The following is a 19,738-nucleotide window of genomic DNA, read 5'->3' as shown; positions in this document are numbered from 1 at the left end:
CCTCAAGTTCACAAAATATGCAGTTTACCCTCTGACCTACCTCCCACTATCTTCCTTCCTTTTCCTCCCTTATTTCCTTTCTCTCTCCCCCTTCCTTCATTTTACATATATATATGTAAAGTGGACCAGGTCCATTTTACAAGGCCTGCTTCAGAACCTTAATACCCCCCAAGATTGGAGGGATGTAACTCGCGCTATACTCCCAGGCCCCCTCTTCCTGCAATGGGAGGCATTCTTTCGCGACGAATGTTTACAACAATCACAGAAAAATATTCAAAATCAGCCAGAGGGGAATTTTGATGCATTGTTTGGAACAGGCCAATTAGAAACAGGGATTCAACAGGCAGAAGCCAAGTTTCCACCGGGGTATTTTGATCAAGTACGCCTGTGTGCATTAAAAGCATGGGAGCAATTAACACCACCCATGGGAGCGGCCTCAGCCCCCATTCTCTCCCTTCAACAAGAACCTGATGAATCCCTCGCTAAATTCATTGCCAGGGTCCAGTTTGGAAAGGAAGATTTATAAACCTGACGCTCGTTTTCTCCTCCTGCGATCCATAGTCTTGGATGGAATGCTTCCGCATTTTCAACAGGCCTGTATCACTTTTAAAAACGAACACCCAGATACTTGGATTATAGCTACACAGGATCTCAGATCAAGCTCTTTTCAAGGACCTATGTTACAGGCCTATGCAGCTACCTTACATAAGCAAAAAGGGGCTTGCTTTCAGTGCGGTCGCCAAGGGCATTGGCGTAACCAATGTCCAGAAAATAGACCGCGACTCCGCCTCCAGTCAGGGAAACCCCGCCTCCAGTCAGGGCAACCCCGCCTCCAGACAGGGAATCAGAGACCACGAATGCCTTGTCCCAGATGCCAGAAAGGATTTCACTGGAGAAGAGATTGTTGGTCAAGGTTCCATAGGAACGGCACGCCTCTGCCAAATGTAAACAGGGATTTAAACTAGGTGTGGGACTTCCCTTAGCCCCGCCCCCAAGAGGGAAGGAAGCAGGTCACCCGCTTGGTGCTGTGCCCTTCTTCCACAAACAGAAGCCCAGCTTGGGACCCAACCCGTCGCTACACCCACCACGCCAAGTAACAATAACAGAGGGCGAGCAGAAGGAGGAACCCGTGCTATGTGGGAACTTCCGGCATAGAAATAACTGGCTGGAGCAAGAGAACAGCTCGAATTCAGAGCCTGAGATTTTATGGACCACCCCTGTTTTAGAAAGGGGTCACCCAACTATGACAGTAAAGATTGGTAATATTCCTTTTAAGTGTTTGATTGAAACGGGAGCAGATAAGACAATCTTAAGACAAGCAGAGGTTCCCCAGAGTTGGGAACTCCTCCCAGGACCACGCTTACATGGTGTTGGAGGATTGACTCAGGCATTCCGCACATGAGATTCCCTTGTGTGGGAAGATCCAGAAAGGACTACCAGATGCTTTCAGCCTTTAATAGCTGATATAAGCACCAATTTATTGGGAAGAGACTTGCTGGAATCTTTAGATGTAGTGATATCCTCAGACACCTCTGCAGGACACCACACTCACTCCTGTGAGACTGCTAGACCCAACCAGCACCCCCAATACTAACTGCCACTGTTCGTAACAGAACTCCCCGCTTAGATTGGCTTTCTAATGAGCCTGTCTGGGTGGAACAGTGGCCTTTGCCTAGGGAGAAGCTAGAAATTTTAAAAGAACTCGTCCAAGAGCAGTTATCTTTGGGACACATTTGTCGTTCTCGGAGCCCATGGAATACCCCAGTCTTTGTGATTAAAAAGCACTCAGGAAAATGGCGCCTCCTCCAAGATCTTCGTGCAGTTAATAAAACCATGCAGGTTTGGGGCTCCCCCCAAAGGGGTTTGCCTCTTGCTTCCGCGATTCCCACAGGAATTCCAATCATAGCTATTGATATACAGGATTGCTTTTTCTCTATTCCCTTACACCCACAAGATTGTAAACGTTTTGCTTTTTCTGTTCCTTCTATTAATAATGCCAGCCCTGCCAATAGATTTGAATGGGTGGTACTGCCCCAGGGCATGGCTAATAGTCCTACTATTTGTCAAGAGGCTGTTAAATCTGCCCTTTTTCCATATATTCATAAGGGCCTTAAGGTTTTTCATTATATGGATGACGTGTTAATATGGGGAGAATTAGATACAGATCTCTCTGCCCTACGTGATTTTCTAATCCCTGCCTTAAGGAGAAGTGGACTTAATGTAGCTCCTGAGAAGATACAGCTAATTCCTCCAATATCTTTCTTAGGCTCAGAGATTTCCCTAACACAGATTCGTCCTTTAAAACCTTGTGTTCCTTTTCCTTCTAATATCACTCTTGCTTCTTTACAAAGTTTTCTTGGAAATTTGAATTGGCTTAGGCAGTATCTTTATCTGCCCACGAGCTGTCTGCAACCACTGTTCGATCTGTTAAAAGGAAACAAACAGCCTTCCTCAAAGCGTATGTTAACCACTGAAGCCTCCTTGGCACTGGAAAAAGTTAACCAGGCTCTCCAGGACATGCACCTCGTTCGGTTCTCCCCCTCCTCTCCAGTAAATCTTCTAATCTTTAACTCCAACCCCATGGTAGTAGGGGCATTGTGGCAGAAATATGGCGTTCTCGAATGGCTTCATACACCAGTAGGTGGAGCTCCAAGACTCCTTACCGAGATTGATGCCTTAGCATTTATGGTTCGCCAAGGAAGAAACAGATCGGTTCAGGTCTTAGGAAGGGAACCAGATTCAATCATTCTTCCCTTTTCTCTCACAGATACAGAATGGCTCATACGCCACCATTCTTGTTTTGCCATAAGTTTAATGGGTTTTCCAGGAGAATTAGATTATCATTTTCCCTCTAATAATTTGATAGCTTCTTTACCTCTGTTGCCTCTACTAGTACCTAAACTTTTCTCTCGAGATCCCATCCCCTCTGCTCCTACAGTGTTCACTGATGGTGGAAAAAAAGGGAGCTGCTGCCCTTATATATTATCCAGACCAGCAATACCCCAAACCTCTCTTTACTGAACTTCCTGATAATTCCCCTCAGTACAAAGAACTTTATCCTGTTTTCCTTGCATTAAAAGCTTTACCAGAATCCTTCAACCTTTTTTCTGACAGTGTGTATACTGTTAACTTACTTCCATGGCTTGCTCGATCTTATGTAAGAATTGATGACAACCCACTTTCTCCTCTTTTAATTCAAATTGTCTCTATGCGCTGTTCTCGAACCCAACCACTGTATGTTCAGCATGTACGTTCCCACAGCCCTCTTCCTGGTCCCCTGTCCGAAGGGAATGTTGCAGCCGACCACCTTGCTTCCACAGGAATTCTCCTAGCCTCTGTCTCTAATCCTGCTGACTTTCATTCCCTAAACCATGTTAATCTTAAAGGTCTTCAAGCTCGATTTCCTGATATTCCTCTGCCACAGTTAAAACGTATTCTTGCTACATGTTCCTCCTGTGCAGGTCTAATCAAAACACCTGCTATTCAAACTCTGGGGGTTAATCCTCGAGGTTTAAAAGCCAATGCTCTTTGGCAAATTGATGTTACCCACATACCTAACTTTGGCAAACAAGAATATGTGTTCGTCTCAATTGATACCTTCTCTAAGTTTATGTGGGCTACAGCTCAGACTGGAGAAAACTCAGAAAAGCTTATAAGCCATATGCTCTCCTGTTTTGTTGTAATGGGCTTACATCTTCAACTTAAAATGGATAGTGGACCTGCTTTTACCAGCAAACAATTTAAAGATTTTTGTTCCCTCTGGAACATTACTCATACTACAGGCATTCCGTATAATCCACAGGGACAAGGCATTGTTGAGAGGGCCCATCAAACTCTTAAGGCTCAATTAAATAAAGAAAAAGGGGAAATGTACCCCCCAATATCTAGCTGGCAAAAGCCTTAACTACATTAAATCTCTTTAATATTTACAAAAACCAACCTCCTATTATTCTTCATTGGCAAACACCACCCACACTCCCAGCTATTAAAGTCAAATGGAAAGACCCACTTGATAAAATTTGGAAAGGACCTGACCCCCTGTTGACTATGGGGAGGGGTTTCGCATGCATTTTTTCCACAAAATTACTCCAAGCCTGTTTGGGTTCCTGCCTGCCATGTCCGGCAATACCCACATGATGGCGCTGATATCCCTGAAGACAAGAAACACTGCAAGAAGACTGGCTGCAAGAGGACTGGCTGCAGGATGCACCCCAGGATCCATAATACAGCATGGCAGAATAAAAAAAAATCTGATTCACAGAACTCTTTACCCCCCCCGCCCCCCGAATGTCTTATGCTATGACTGGCCAGTTGTGTTTTGTGAGTGAGTGAGTGAGTGAGTGAGTAAAAAAGAAAAAAAATTGAGTGAGTTGAGTGACCAAAATTTTTGTACAACCCATTGTGCTCAGAGTACTCTGAAAGTTAACTGACTTTATATAAAACAGCTGGACGCAGCCATGGTTTCTGGAGATGTCCAGAAACAGTCCAAAAATTGTTCATTCCCCTTTTTGATTTCTTTTTTAAGTCTTGATATAAATATGAAGTGTTTAGTCTTAAACTGTGTGAGTAAAGATGGTTCAGCTATGACAATAGATCTAAATTCACATTTGAAATGATATGTCTTATTTACAAGTTTTTCTCCTCCTGTGTGTTATAAACTATATGTTTAATATGCATGTTTCAAGTTTGGTAAACATTAACTTAATGGTTAAATTGTAACTTTGAAGCTACATTCTTACGAGAAGAGGTAAAATCAATTCATTAAAGTAACTGAGTGTTTAAGGTAAAACTCTAAATATTCAATGTGACAATTCATCATCTCCTAAGTTAAAATACAAATCCTCTGTACAGGACATTTTTGGAGGGCCCCAAAAATGTCCTGTAAGCTATCTTGTGGAAATTAATCCACAACAAATTTGGCATCAATCTGACATTGTAAATGTAAAAAAAAAGTCACTAAAATGTGTTAACTCTAGTAACCTGAGTTTGCTTAAAAACCCAATGTAAAAATAGTTAAGAATCAATATATGTGACTTAAATTCGGTATGAAAATTTTGCTATATAGAGACTGCTATATGAGGTCACAGAAGATGACCTTTACACGAAATTATAAAGATACCTAAACCAATTATAATCATTGAGTTATCAATTGTAGTAAACTTCTAATTTGTTACAAAGTTTTTTCATAAGTAATTGACTACAGCTATGACAAGCCTTCGCATAAAGAAGCATCTGCTCATATAGAATCCCCAGAAATCCATCTTGGACCCCTGACCTCTGACATCACCTACAATTACAGCCATCCCCCGAAACCCATGATGTGACCTGACACGATCTGGAGAACCTGATTCACAGACTCCAAAGGACAAGACTTTCCTACTGCCTTTCTCTCAACCATCGGTGTCTGCTCTTCCTGCTTCTGTTTCGCCCATCATGTTTTGGCGGTTCCAGGTCACTCTCTACAGAGAAGAAAAGTTCCAGTGGCTGTCCTCCTCCATCAAGATAGACGTGTGGCATTTCTTTCCTGGCCGTTGACATTGGACTGATGCTTCAATAGAACTTGCTGGACACTCCCTTTATACTGCTGGACTTCTTGAAGAATGACTGTAGCAGTTCATAGAACTTTCTGCCAGCTGACTCGGGATTTTGCAATGCCAGATCACCCCTCTAGCCCCTCGGCTTATCAGGCCCCCACTCCTCCACCCATCAGGCTCACTCTGTCTCTTGCTACTCTTACTTATCCCTCCCTGTTTTGTGCTAGTTCTTTTTGAAGACACTTGCATGCTATCATTCTGCTTTTTTCCCAACAGGTTTCTGTTCACCCCTACACTGCTATTCCCCTGACAGAGATGAAGCCTTTTACAGACATTGACCCAGTTATATATGGCCATTAAGTAAGAGGGAGATGTTGGGGAATTGTGAGGATATGGTTGAGCTTGGAAGGGCTTGAGCCTGAGGGGTGTGTCAATCCTGTTAGCCTCTCTCTCTATGGAGAGGTTGAGCAAGAAGGGACAGTAGAAACCCAAAAAGTGTGCCTCTTATCAGTCTCCCTGCCTCACAAAGTGCCCTGCACTCCTGATACTATGGCAAATAGTTAAAAAGAAAGGGGGAGATGTTGGATAGTATGCCAGCTCCCCCTGGCTTCTGCTTAACCATATGCCTATATAGGGATAGATTTGATCCCATTCAAAGCTTTGGTCTATTTACATAAATCACTTTTACATTTACATAAAGCACCACACTCCCTCCAGAGCATTGGTGGTTTAGTGGTAGAATTCTCACCTGCTCCACCCCCTCTCCTTGTCACACCCTGATCCTCTTCTTGTCACACCCTGATCTTCCACCAGTCACTTTTCGCTCCACCCTCTCTATATCACATCCTGTTTCCACCCTACTTGGAGAGTATAAAAACAGCTGCTCTTCTGATTAAAGACACTTGGAAATTGCTTTCCGGCTCCTAGAGTTTCAGAGTGTATCTCCTGCAAAGTTAGTGCGGCATGAGTTCCTGATCCCTCTCCCACGCAGCAGCCTAGATCAGCTCCAGTTGAGTTCTCTCCAACCCAGAGAGCACTAGCTCAGGAAGAAGCACCCTCAGGCTATCCCGGCAGGGTACAATTCCATACAGTTATTTCATTTTATTTATAGAAAAGAACACTAATAAAACCATAGGATAAGAGGGGTACATAAAACTCCACACAATTTCCACCACCAGAACTCCGTATCCCATCCCCTCTCTTGATAGCTTTCCTATTCTTTAACTTTCTGGGAGTATGGACCCAAGGTCATTGTGGGATGCAGAAGGTGGAAAGTCTGGCTTCTGTAATTGCTTCCCCACTGAACAAGGGCACTGACAGGTCGATCCATACTCCCAGTCTGCCCTCTCTTTCCCTAGTGGGGAAGGGCTCTGTGGAAGCTGAACTCCAGGACACATTGGTGGGGTTGTCTGTCCAGGGAAGTCTGGTTGGCGTCATGCTAGCATCTGGAACTTGGTGGCTGAAAAGAGAGTTAACATATGAAGCCAAACAAGCTGTTGACTAATCATGAACCTAAAGGCTGGAGTAGTGCAGATGAAGGGGAGAGAGTCCTCTGTTTTGTAGATAGCTAGTGGGCATATTTTAGTTATATTCCAAGGGCCTGTGGCTATACTAGTTTTTTTTTTCCCTGAGCCTGAAATCTGATATGCAGGTGGATCCAAGTTATTGTCTGGGGAGATGATGTCATGGCTGGCTGGAAAAAGGACCAGAAAGCTGGACCAGGGAAGAGAGTAGCTCCCAAATATGGGAAAGGTGTATAAATATTGTTGACTGTAAACCCCATTGATTTGATGTGACCTGGGAGTCACATCAAATCAGTCAGCTTAGGAGGCTATGTGACCTCTGCATCCCTGTAGATCTGACCTCACATTCTATGGTCATGAGTAGGAACATTTCAAGCTGCCCCAATATCAGGACCAATCTTCCTTAGATGTAGCATAGAGTATGTTGTCCAGCCTCCCTTTGGAAGATGGAACATTCTCTACAGTTGTTGATCCCAGTTGAGGGCAAGGTCCTATGGGGGCCCACAAAAGGGTCTATTTTGTTGTTCCTGATAGAGATGACCGGTAACCATGGGAGAGAGGGATTTATTAAGGTCTAGGCCTATCATGTCTGTTTGGGAATCTCAGGACTCTCCAGATAGGGCCCTAGCTTATGGGGTGGCCTGATAGTGACTAAGGCATCATCGTTAAAGTATGCCAGTCTCTTGCCCTTACTCAGCTTTTGCAGTCCTTGCTTTGATAAGATTAGCTATGGAGTGAGTGAGGGAAGTATAAGAGGTAGTAGGTGAGGAGGGTATCTAAGTCTAAGTAGACAATATTTCATTATGCACTTTATACTGTCTTACTGCAGACTATTGTGTACTTTTGCTTTCAGGTATATATTTTGCCTTAATTTATGGATACATGTGAATATATGCCCTATATCATGGGACCTGGTCTATATCTAGGCTTTGGGACTTTGTTAGGATAACCTGGAATGGAACTAGAAAATCCTATGAAAGGAAAGTTCTCAACCAATAATGAGTCTGAAGGGTTGACATGCCATGCCTGATGTCTCTGGACACAGTCTGAAGTGAAGCATGCTGAGGTGGTACTCATTGCGTTGATTAGGTTGGGATCAGCAGATGCAATATCATTTGGTATGAATTGAGAGAAGCATGCAAGAAAGTGAGCCCCACCCTAGAGGTTCCAGGACTGGGGGAAATATAGGTTCTATAGAGAAAGTGGGAGGTTCCTGCTGTCTTAGGGTTTAAGAAGGCAATAGAATGGTCCGGGAGGTGGCGCAGTGGTAAAGCATGGGGTCCCGAGTTCAATCCCTGGCATCACATATGCAGAGTAATGTCTCATTCTTTCTCTCTCCTTCTATCTTTCTCATAAATAAATAAAAACATAAAAAAAGAAGGCAATAGATAGCTATTGTTATAATCACATTATTTGGCAATTGGGTTAACTTTGAAAAACCCTTTGTTAGGATTTTCTGTATCATACACAACATCACCATAATTTATGTCCTTTGACATTATTTATATATAGCTGTGACACCGGTTGCTTCTGTTTTCCCTTGTCTAAGCTTTTAAGAGAGTCAATGTATCCAAGACTCAGCCTATGGCCTGTGCATTAAAAAGTTTGAGAAATTCAATTTTACCCCCTCATATTAATTAAGTAGTGATTTATATAACTACAAACTAATAGGTGTGTACATAAACACCATTCTCACCACCAAAAGACTGTTGTTCCCCTCCTCCCCAACCCCAAGCTGAACATCCACTCTCTCCTTCAACCCAGGGTTTTTACTTTGGTGCCCTACTCCAATCCACACAGTTCTGAACATCAGAGTTCCATGTACCATTCCCTCTATTGGAAGAGGGTTGACATCTCACAGCTTGGCATATCTGGATACAGTCGGAAGTAAAATATGGCTTGGAGGTACTGGTTACGTTGATTTCTATTCTTTCTTTCCTAATCCCCAGATGTAGCTCCAAGGTACAACACATACTTTGAATGAATGAGTTCCCAATTTTAATTTCTAGCACTCCTCTCCTCCTCCAAAATCAAACTTGGGGAAAAAAAAAACTAACTCTGGATCATATAATGTAATAGTTACTCATTCATTGGATAGAGATAGAGAGGAGAGGGGGAGATAGGGAGAAAGAGAGACCCCTGCTGCACTGCTTCACTGCTCATGAAGCTTTTCCTCAGCAGGTGGGGTCCAGGGGGCTTGAAAACAGATCTTTGAACACTGTAACATGTACCAGGTGTACCACCGCTTGGGCCCTCTGGATATAATTTAAAGGACTTGTGTGTCTGGACTGATGGTCAGGTTAAAGTACATAGGGCCTGGGAAATCTCAGGGGCATTGGAAGGTCTGGAAGTTTCCTTGGACAGGAAACATTTAGTTTCTTAGTCAAGTGGATTGGATCAGTTCATGTTCTAATGCCTGCAGGTCTGCCAAGAATCACTCAAACCAAACAAGAAGCTTTGAGTTCATTACTTCTTGGAGAATATGTATGTTGACTCTATATATTCTACAACTTTCCATCCCAGCGGTCCTGCATGTTGGGAATTTATCCCCCGAGCGTCGAAGGAAATTCGATGACCTTGGAAAGGAGCCCCAGTCTTCAGGTGGAGGTTCTAAACTTGTAAGTTTTCCTCCGAGTCTACGATCTTTCTCAGGACTACGACTCCCAGCAGGCTAGATCCACGGTTAAAGCTTATTGGCGGGACAGCCTGGCTTCTTATGTTGTGGCAGCTGATGCAGCCAATGAAAAGGAAGGTCATTCCTCAGCAGCCAATCCTGGAGTGGTAAGGTGGGTCCTTCTGCGGTTCCGGCTCCGGCTCCTCCCCGGCCCGCCGAAGAGGTTCTGTCCCTGACGAGCGGCAAGAGCGAGGTTGGTCAGGGCTGGGCCTGAGGTCGCGGCTGGGGGAGGCGGACACCCCTTCTCGGAGAGCTGAGTGTGCCCCCTTCCTTCTCATTCGGGAGTCGGAGGTTCTGACTTTGTCCTCCTACACTGTGGGGAGCAAATGGGAGCCTGGGGTCCCTCCGTCCCTGACCTCTGCCCCCCTCCCCCTCCCCCCCGTGTTTCCTAGTCGGGTTGGTGAGGCTGGTCTCTGCCCTTGCCTTCTGTCCATCTCCTGTTGGCCTTAGGGTGCTCTAGCCTCCCTGCTGCTGACCATACGTTTGGGGTCAGTCCCTCCGCCTCTCCCACCTCGCCGTCCCGAGCCCAGCCCCTGTCCTCTGGACCCCACTGGTGTCCGAGGCCTCCATCTGTCCCTCCTCACACCACCACACACCGCCCAGGCTCTGGGGTCCTGACCTCTGACTCCTCCGATTGCACCTTTGACTCCTGATCACTGTCCTTCTCGGACCCACTGATTCTTTCGTTCTTCTCTGACCTGTTATCCAGCCTCCCTGTACACTTTCCTAGTCTAAAGTACTTTGCCCCGGTCTTTCCAAGCTCCTCTCCCGCTGCGGTTCTTGACCTGTTTTTTTTTTTTTTTAACTACTTTCCAACTTGACCCTTAACCTTCTTCTATCCCAGGTCCTTGGCCATCAGCATCTCTGATCTCCATCCCAATCTTTTTGACTCTCAGATATGGTCCCTTTCTGTTGCCTCAATTCCTTCCACCTTCGGTCCTTCCTGTACCTCTGAACCTGCTAGGAAGACAAGTACAGTGGGCACCCCCCCACACACACACACACCCTGCCAAATCTCTGAAATGTGATATTGCAGCCCCACCTCTTCAACTCTGGATCTGGGTTACTCACCATCCTACAAGCCCTAGCTCAGAGCCCACCTTTCCCACAAAGTAGCTCAGCCCTCATCTCTTCAGGGAGATATGCCTGTGTCATCTGATGTATGCCTGTACTGTTTTTATTCCTTCCTTTCCTCCTCCCTTTTCCCTCTCCACATGGCTTTGAAGTGATGGGAATAGGGCCCAATTCATTTAGTGTATACCCTTGGGCAAGTCACAGTTTTGCAAATTCTCAATTTCCTCATGTCAAACCTAAGTTGTGAAAGTGAAGTTAGATGATTTGTATATAGTGGTTACCCCAAGGCCTCACACTTGGCATGAGCTTAAAAGATATTAATTATTATTATTGGTTTCTGTGTGATGTGTAAGACACCACAGGTAACACTGAGGAGTGGGCACAAGGTTGGTTAAGGCCCAGTTTCTGTCCCTCTGCAACTAACCCTTTTACACCTTACGATAGTTTCAAGAGTTCATGACAGTTGATCATAGAGTCCACAGTTAGTGACCATAATTCTGAATCTTTCTTTTTTTTTTTACTTTTTTAAAAAAAAATTCTTTATTGGGGGATTAATGTTTTACAGTCTACAGTAAACAGAAATAGTTTACACATGCATAACATTTCTCAGTTTTCCACATAACAATACAACCCCCATTAGGTCTTCTGTCATCCTATTCTAGGACCTGAATTCTCACCCCCCCCCCCCAACCCCACTCCCCTAGAGTCTTTTACTTTGGTGCAATACACCACTACTGCTGTTTTGATCTGGTATTCAGCCCTGGGTAGAGCCAGATCTTTGCATATTAGAGACTTTCAGAGCAACAGGATTACCAGTGAATGGGGGCTGAGTAGTTTTTGAACCCAGCTACTGTGGATCTACGTATGTAGGCAAGCATGGGGAATGGGTTAAGATCACATCAATTCACTTGTGCATTCTAAACACTTTTGAGCACTGGCTTTATGTGGATGAGAGTTTATTAAAGTGACTCAGTCCCTGCCCTCAAGTTGATTACGAGTTACTTGTGGAAGCACATGTAAAGAGACTTACGAATCACTGTAAAAGCAGATACAAGATTCTGTGCTTGAACAAAGAAGAACGGGACAGGGATTAAGATATTACTGAGGAACAGTGGGCAAGAAGAAACATCAGTAAGCAAGAAATGAATTATGGAGATGAGCCAGGCCTTTATTCAGCAAATATTTACTTATTTATGATTACTTTTTAAAATTGAGGGGTAGAGAGAGAGAGAGGCCACAGCATGGAAGCTTCCTTCAACGCAGTGGGAGCAGGGCTTGAATCTGGGTCCTCTCAACAAATATTTATTTATTTATTTATTTATTTATTTATTTATTTATTTTTGCCTCCACGGTTATTGCTGGGGCTTGGTGCCTGCACCATGAATCCACTGCACCTAGAGGCTATTTTTTTCCCCTTTTGTTGCCCTTGTTGTTTTATCATTGTTGTGGTTATTATTATTGTTGCTATTGATGACATTGTTGGATAGGACAGAGAGAAATGGAGAAAGGAAGGGAAGACAGGGAGAGAGAAAGACACCTGCAGACCTGCTTTACCACTTGTGAAACTTCCTTGCTGCAAGTGGGAAATGGGGGTTCGAACCCAGGTTCTTATGCATGGTAATGTGTGTACATAACCGGGTATGCCACTGTCTGGCCCCTGAGAACTATTTTTACACAGCCGTCATGCTATTTCCCCCTTCTTAAGAATAGAGGGCTTTTTAAAAAATCATTTTTAGGGGGGTGGGTGGTAGCGCAGCGGGTTAAGTGCACATGGCACAAAGCTCAAGGATCCTAGTTCAGTCTCTGGCTCTCCTGCAGGGGGGTCGCTTCACAAACGGTGAAGCAGGTCTGCAAGTGTCTCTCTTTCTCTCCCCATCTCTGTCTTTCCCTCCTCTCTCGATTTCTCTCTGTCCTATCTAACAACAATGAAAGCAATAATAATAACAAAAACAACAGTAAACAACAATGGCAACAAAAGGGAAAAAAATAGCCTACAGGAGTGGTGGATTTGTAGTGCAGGCACTGAGCCACAACAATAACCCTGGAGGTTAAAATTATTTTTAAAGGATTCTATTTATTTATTGGATAGCAGCAGAAGCTGAGTGATGAGGTAAATAGGGAGAGAGAAAGATAGACACTTGCAGCACTGCTTCACTGCTTGTGAAGCTTCCCCCTGCAGATGGGGACGAACATCTTGAACATGGGCCCTTGCACATAGTAACGTGTGCTCAACCAGGTAAGCCAGTAACCAGGCCCTGAATCTTATTTTCTTTTTTTTTTAATATTTATTTATTTATTCCCTTTTGCTGTCCTTGTTGTTTTATTGTTGTAGTTATTATTATTGTCGTCATTGTTGGATAGGACAGAGAGAAATTGAGAGAGGAGGGGAAGACAAAGGGGAAGAGAGAAAGATAGACACCTGCAGACCTGCTTCACCGCTTGTGAAGTGACTCCCCTGCAGGTGGTGAGCCAGGTCTTGAACCGTGAATCTTATTTTCTATCACTGATATTCTATCCTAGCCTGTGCTTCCTTCCCTCATCCCTTTGTTTATATCACTGTCACTTCCCTCACTCCTTTTCATGTCAGTAGCCAATCTTTTGAAATGTCATTATTTTTGGGTATGGAACCTAGGCCTTATGCATGTGTGTAGTTTCACCACTCTGGAACACTTTTTTTTTCATATATATATATATATATATATATATATAGAGAGAGAGAGAGAGAGAGACAGAGAGAGACAGAGAGACAGAGAGAGAGAGGGAGATACCACACCACTGGAGCTTCCTCCATTGCCACAGCACCTCACATGCAGTGCTGGGCCTTGAACTTGGGTTGTGTACATGATAATATAGATATACTACCCAGTGAGATAATGAGGAAGAAGAAAAGAGACAACTGAAGACCTGCTTCCCCCCTTGTAGCTGGCGACTGGGGGATTGAACTTGGGTCCTTCTGCATGGTAATGTGTGCTTTTAACCAGGTGCACCATTACTCCCTGACCCAGCCCCACCCCACCCCAGTCCTATTTATTTGTTTGTTTGTTTATTTATTTTATTTATTTATTTTTACCAGAGCACTGGGACTTTGAATTTTCAGGCAGAGTATCTCTGCATAACCATTATACTATCTACCCCTGCCGCCCCACCCCCAGTACTTTCTTATCCTCATTCTCTGAACATGACTATAGGAACTTAGAGGAGGAGTCTGTGTAGTTTAGTAAGCATTTACTGATATTTGCCCTGTGGTAGGTACAGTGTATGTGTGTAGCTATATGTGTGAGGATGTGTGGTTTGTGTATCGGTGCCTGTGAATAACTCTGTATGTGACATGTGACTGACTGTTTGTGTGATTGTGCAGTATAAGAATATAGCTGTATGTATGTATGGTGTGTGACTCTGTAACTATGTGTAGGAGAGTTGGTTATGGTACATTTGATGCTTATTATGTGGCTCTTTGTAGTGTGAGTGTGTATGGCATGTGTAATATGAGAATGGCTGAATATGTTGGTATGCAGTTGACTGTGAGTAGCATGTGTGTATATACTTGTGACTGTATGTGGTACTGAAAAGTGGAAGTGGATACTGATCATCTGAAAAATAGCCCAGTCTCTCCAAGAAGATCTTGGGGCATTCATATATTAATTCTTTAGTTGCTAGGTTATGAAGTCTGGGAATAGGAGGGTGGTCGAACACTTTATAGAGAATTCAATGTTGGACCTTGTGAACAACTGAGAGCCTTAAGAATTAGGCTTTCTGTGTCTCAGGAGGTGGTGCAATGGATAAAATCTTGGATTCTCAAGTATGATGTCCTGAGTTTGATCCCTGGTATCATGTGTGCCAAAGTGATACTCTGGTTCTCTTCTTCTCCTTGATAAATGTTTTGATACAAAGAACTAGAGGCCCTATTATATTCATTTTGAAAGTAGAAAAGTATTATGAATACTTTTCTTTTTTTTCAAAGAAGGTTTTTCAAAGAGTGAACATAAAGGTGTTTCAGTTAACTATTAGGCAGAAATATTGAACTCCTTCCCAAATAGAAACTCATTTTCCTGCACATGAATTATGGTCTAGACTTATTGTTTAGTGGTATTTAGAAAATTAACAGTATTCACGTTGTGTAGATGTCATCTGTTGATGGTGAACAAAGCTCATGCCTTCTTTTTGCTTCAGTGGGTAGTTTTAAATATCTGGGAAAGATTGTCACTTGTAAGTTAGTAAAGACATTCAGTCCAAATACTCTAATTGAAGTTACTTCTGAGGGATTGTTCCATGGGGGAAAGTGTACATCCCTTCAACCAGAACAAAAGATTCTCTGTAGTTGGGTCTGTCTCACCCCAGGAATAAAAGTGTTGACATTTACTTTTCATTCTCAGGGTTCAGAAATGGGCAGTGAGAAGGAGCAGAATCCAGAACAGCACCTGCCAGAGGAAGGGGAACAGGGAGAGCCTTGGAGAGTGAATAACTCAGAGGATTTTCAGATCCTAGATGGAGAAAAAGAACATGGACAGGAGAGTCTGTCAGAGGCACCACAAAGCTTCCAAATCAGAAAGCCATGGCAGAAAGTCACTAACCCCACTGGAAAGCCAGAGGACTCCACTTCTCACCCAAGTCCTGAGGTTGAAGAGAAGCCCTTCATATGTGCCCAGTGTGGCAAAACCTTCAACAATACCTCCAACCTGAGAACACACCAGAGGATCCATACCGGTGAAAAACCTTACAAGTGCTCTGAATGTGGCAAGAGCTTCTCAAGAAGCTCCAACCGCATCCGGCATGAGCGGATCCACCTTGAAGAGAAGCACTACAAATGTCCCAAGTGTCAGGAGAGTTTTCGGCGGCGCTCTGATCTCACCACACACCAGCAAGATCACCTGGGCAAGCGACCATACCGCTGTGACACCTGTGGCAAGAGCTTTAGTCAGAGTGCCACGCTGGCTGTACATCACCGGACCCATCTGGAGCCAGCACCCTACATCTGCTGTGAGTGTGGGAAGAGCTTCAGCAACAGCTCCAGCTTTGGCGTGCACCACCGCACCCATACAGGCGAGAGGCCTTACGAGTGCACTGAGTGTGGGCGGACTTTCAGTGATATATCTAACTTTGGAGCACATCAGAGGACCCACAGAGGGGAGAAACCCTACCGGTGCACTCTCTGTGGGAAACATTTCTCCCGGAGCTCAAATCTCATCCGCCATCAGAAGACACACATGGGAGAGCAGGCTGGGAAGGACTTCATCTGAAGGAGTTTCCAATTGAGAAAGTGAGGGAGAGCAAGTCAGAGACCCCAACCTAGTATAGGAAGATCCTCAGGATCTGCTGCTGCTCCCTTGACCTTAAGCCCTTTGGGGAATAGTTTCTTGATGCCTGTAGAGCAAGGACCTCCAATTCTGAGAAGGAACTTGAGTGAAAATTCTTGCTTTCTATCCAATCTAGTTTCTTGTCTTGGAAAGTTAGAGGGCCTGGTTTTGGCTTCATCATCTGGGGTGAGAGAAAAATAGGGTAGATTTAGTATATGCTCATATTATTATGACAGGTATTTCCTGACCTTTAAGGATGTACCTGTGAGAGGGGTATCATTGTCTGAAGGTCCTCCAGATTGTATATGGACTTTTCAGGCCACACTGAAGTGACCTGTTAGTTTTTACCATACGTGTCCCAACTTTACTTCCACATAGCTTTGATCTGGGAGGAGTAGCTTTTCCAGTGGAGGAGCCTCCATGGTCTGGGGAAGGGATCTGAGGTTTCTACCTTAGGAATGAGAGGGAAGCCTTCAGGCATGATCCAGGGCCCTTTGCTTGCCCTCATGTTTTTAACACCCATCCCAGTCTGCATCTGTTTCCTCAAGAGTGATTAGCAGTAAAACCTGTCAATGAAAAGGACCTGTGTACTTATTTGGGGACCTCAGAAGAAGTGGGGAGCTGGTCCTACTACAGCCACTCAGGAAGGGAGTTGAATTCTGAGGAAGAATGGATAGCAGCTCTTCAACGTAAAGAAAATCTGAGTCTGAAGCATTTAAGGAGAAAGAGAAAAGGAAGGGAAATATCATTAGCTGCATCTACTATATGCCCTAGATTCTACTGGCAATATTTACATTCCTTATCTCATTCAGTCATCACAGCAACCCTTAAGGGAATAAAATTAGAAAGCAGAAGTGAGGGAAGGTGAAGCTATTTGCTGTGAAATCACAAAGTGGGTAGATGGTGCATGGTTCACCTCCTGACTTTGATCTGAAGCTCTTGTCACTGTTCATCAGTTTCTGAAGGACGTGTCAGTTTCTTGTCAGTTTCTGAAGGATGTATCGCCTCAGAGTGCTGACCTGAGCTCAGTTGACTTCCAGGAGGTGAGACCAATTGAAACCTCTTATTGTGACCCTTATTGTAAAGCAATGCCATTCATGACAACTTTTCCAACTTTAGATTATTGATTAGCACTCACTCTGTGCCTAGGAACACAGTGACAGAATAGGTAGGACATGACGAATAACCTTTGGGACTTGAATAAAAGTTTTGCTCTTAGTAGTAACATTTTAGTTCCCAAAGCTTAGACAGCTTGTCAAAGATCATGCCTGGCTCCCTGCCCTCTGGTTTAGGTCTGGCTCCACATGGCAGATTGCCTATAGAGAAGTTTAAGTGTTCACCCAGATTTCCTCTAATAAAAAAATTAAATTAAAAAAAACAACTCATCTCTACCTCTTGCCAATCTGGGATCCTGCTCTTGCTAGTGAGGGATCCTTTTTTTAAAAAAAAAATTTTTTTTATCTTTAATTTGTGATGAGTAGTGGTTTATAAGATTGCAAGATAACAGTACAGTTCTTTTTTTTAATAATTATTTATTTCCTTTTTGTTGCTCTTGTTGTTTTTATTAATGTCATCATTGTTGGATAGGACAGAGAGAAATGTCAAGAGGAAGACAGAGAGGGGGAGAGAAAGATAGACACCTGCAGACCTGCTTCACCGCCCATGAAGTGACCTCACCTGCAGGTGGGGAGCCGGGGGGCTAGAACCGGAATCCTTATGCCGGTCCCTGTGCTTTGTGCCACCTACGCTTAACCCGCTGCGTTACTGCCCGACTCCCAACAGTACAGTTCTACACAGCATCCACCACTAGTTGAGGGACCACTTTCATTTGTAGGTGATGATCAGAAATGTGACTCTGACACCTCATCCATTATGTAGGACTCTGCCACCCATCTAGGAATGGACCTTCCAGGAGCCCTACAAACATCTTGCTGAATTTATTTATTTTTGCTGTGAGGGCTTCACTGCAGCTTTGTGCCTGGAGGACTACTGCTCGAAGTGGACTTTTCCTCTCCTTCTTTCCCCCTTCTTTCTTTTTAGATAGTGAGAGACAGAGAAAAGGAGACTCCACAGTACTTCTTCACTGCTTGTGAAATATCCTCTTTGTATGATGTTCCCATCTGCAGGTGGAAGTTCAAACCTGACCCTCACAGATGGATTTTACTAAGTGCACAGGTGTGGGCCCCCACTTCCCATCTGCAGGGGATTTCACTTCATGAGCGGTGAAGCATGTCTTCAGGTGTCTTTCTCACCTCTCTGTCTCCCTATCTTCTCTCAATTTCTCTTTGTCTTATCAAACAAAAATTAGAGGAAAAAAAAAAAGGAAAAAATGGCTGCTGGGAGCAGAGGATTTGTAGTGCCAACACTAAGCCCCAATGATAACCGTGGTGGCGATATTAAAAAAAAAAGAAGAAAGAAAAAAATATTCTGAGAAGTTAAATCACCTGATACAAACTAAGCTGTTCATTGTATCCTTTACCAAACTAAATTTGTTCTTCCCCTCTCAATCTGGAGAGATCTTCATCCTGCCAGACTTCCTTTATTTCCTCCTTTATTCCCTTTCTCTTCCCTATCCTTTCTTCCTTCTTCCTTCTTCCTTCTGTCTCTGCACCTTGGAATACTGACAATTCAGTGCAGGAGACTGGTACTTAATTTCAGAGTTACAGTCTAGAATGATTGAGTGTCCTGTGGTTGTACTGAGGGTGCTATAAGGGCCCAGGGGAGGACCTTAATTAGCTTGTACTGGACATTGGGATCCAGAAGATACAATTTGTGCAAGAAACAGGAGAAACTTCCCTCTGAACACAATACTAGGGGAACATGAGTGGGAATACTTAGCTCTCTGAGGGCAAGAGAAGGCTGAGAGATGATTGCATTTGGTCTTGAAGTACAAGATGTTTACTGGGTGAAGAGGAAAGCTATATCAGGTGGCAGGAAAGGCTTAGTATTTTAGGGAACAATGAAACATTTTATGTAGTTTAGTGTCCTGCGGGAGGAAGTAAAGCTGGTAGGATTGATGAGGACTTGAACATGAAGGGTGTTGGATACTAGGATTAAAAATTTTGGGACTGTTCAACAGATCACTTTAACCCCACTAACTGTCACAGAACTAAACACTTTCTTGAGTTTTCCCAAGGAATTCCTTTCCCAGGGAATTTTGTCACACCAATACGTTTATAAGTTTAGAGTCTTATAGAGAAAGAGTGTTGGGGAGGAGTCACATGTCCTAGCTTCTTTCTACATATCACTATCCTTACCCCCTTTCTCTGGGATTACCTGGAAACTCCCTGGAAACATGGCGTGAAGTGCAAGGACCCGCGTAAGGATCCCAGTTCGAGCCTCGGCTCCCCACCTGCAGGGGAGTCACTTCACAAGCGGTGAAGGTGAAGCAGGTCTACAGGTGTCTGTGTTTCTCTCCCCCTCTCTGTCTTCCCCTCCTTTCTCCATTTCTCTGACCTATCTAACAATGATGACATCAATAACAACAGTAATAACTACAACAATAAAAAGCAAGGGCGACAAAAGGGAAAATGAATATAAAAAAAAACTAAAAAAAAACTTAGCTTTCCTCAGCCTCTACTCCTAGTTTGTATATATAGACAAGGAGCTCAGCAGAACAGAGACCTCTCCACTTCCCAG

General features: G+C 43.9%; 1 protein-coding gene across 1 annotated transcript; it reads left to right on the top strand.

Annotated features, from left to right (window-relative positions):
* The first annotated feature begins 9,871 nt into the window (after positions 1 to 9,871).
* ZNF691 (zinc finger protein 691) lies at positions 9,872 to 17,556 on the top strand. Its single transcript, XM_007526097.3, has 2 exons — positions 9,872 to 9,924; positions 15,179 to 17,556. Exon 2 carries the CDS (start codon positions 15,188 to 15,190, stop codon positions 16,040 to 16,042), a length of 855 nt encoding a protein of 284 aa, XP_007526159.1. The 5' UTR covers positions 9,872 to 9,924; positions 15,179 to 15,187; the 3' UTR covers positions 16,043 to 17,556.
* Positions 17,557 to 19,738: the final 2,182 nt, after the last annotated feature.

This window comes from Erinaceus europaeus, chromosome 13 (assembly GCF_950295315.1).
Source record: "Erinaceus europaeus chromosome 13, mEriEur2.1, whole genome shotgun sequence".
NCBI classification, from domain to species: Eukaryota; Metazoa; Chordata; class Mammalia; order Eulipotyphla; family Erinaceidae; genus Erinaceus; species Erinaceus europaeus.
This window is presented reverse-complemented; position numbering and strand designations above follow the sequence as displayed.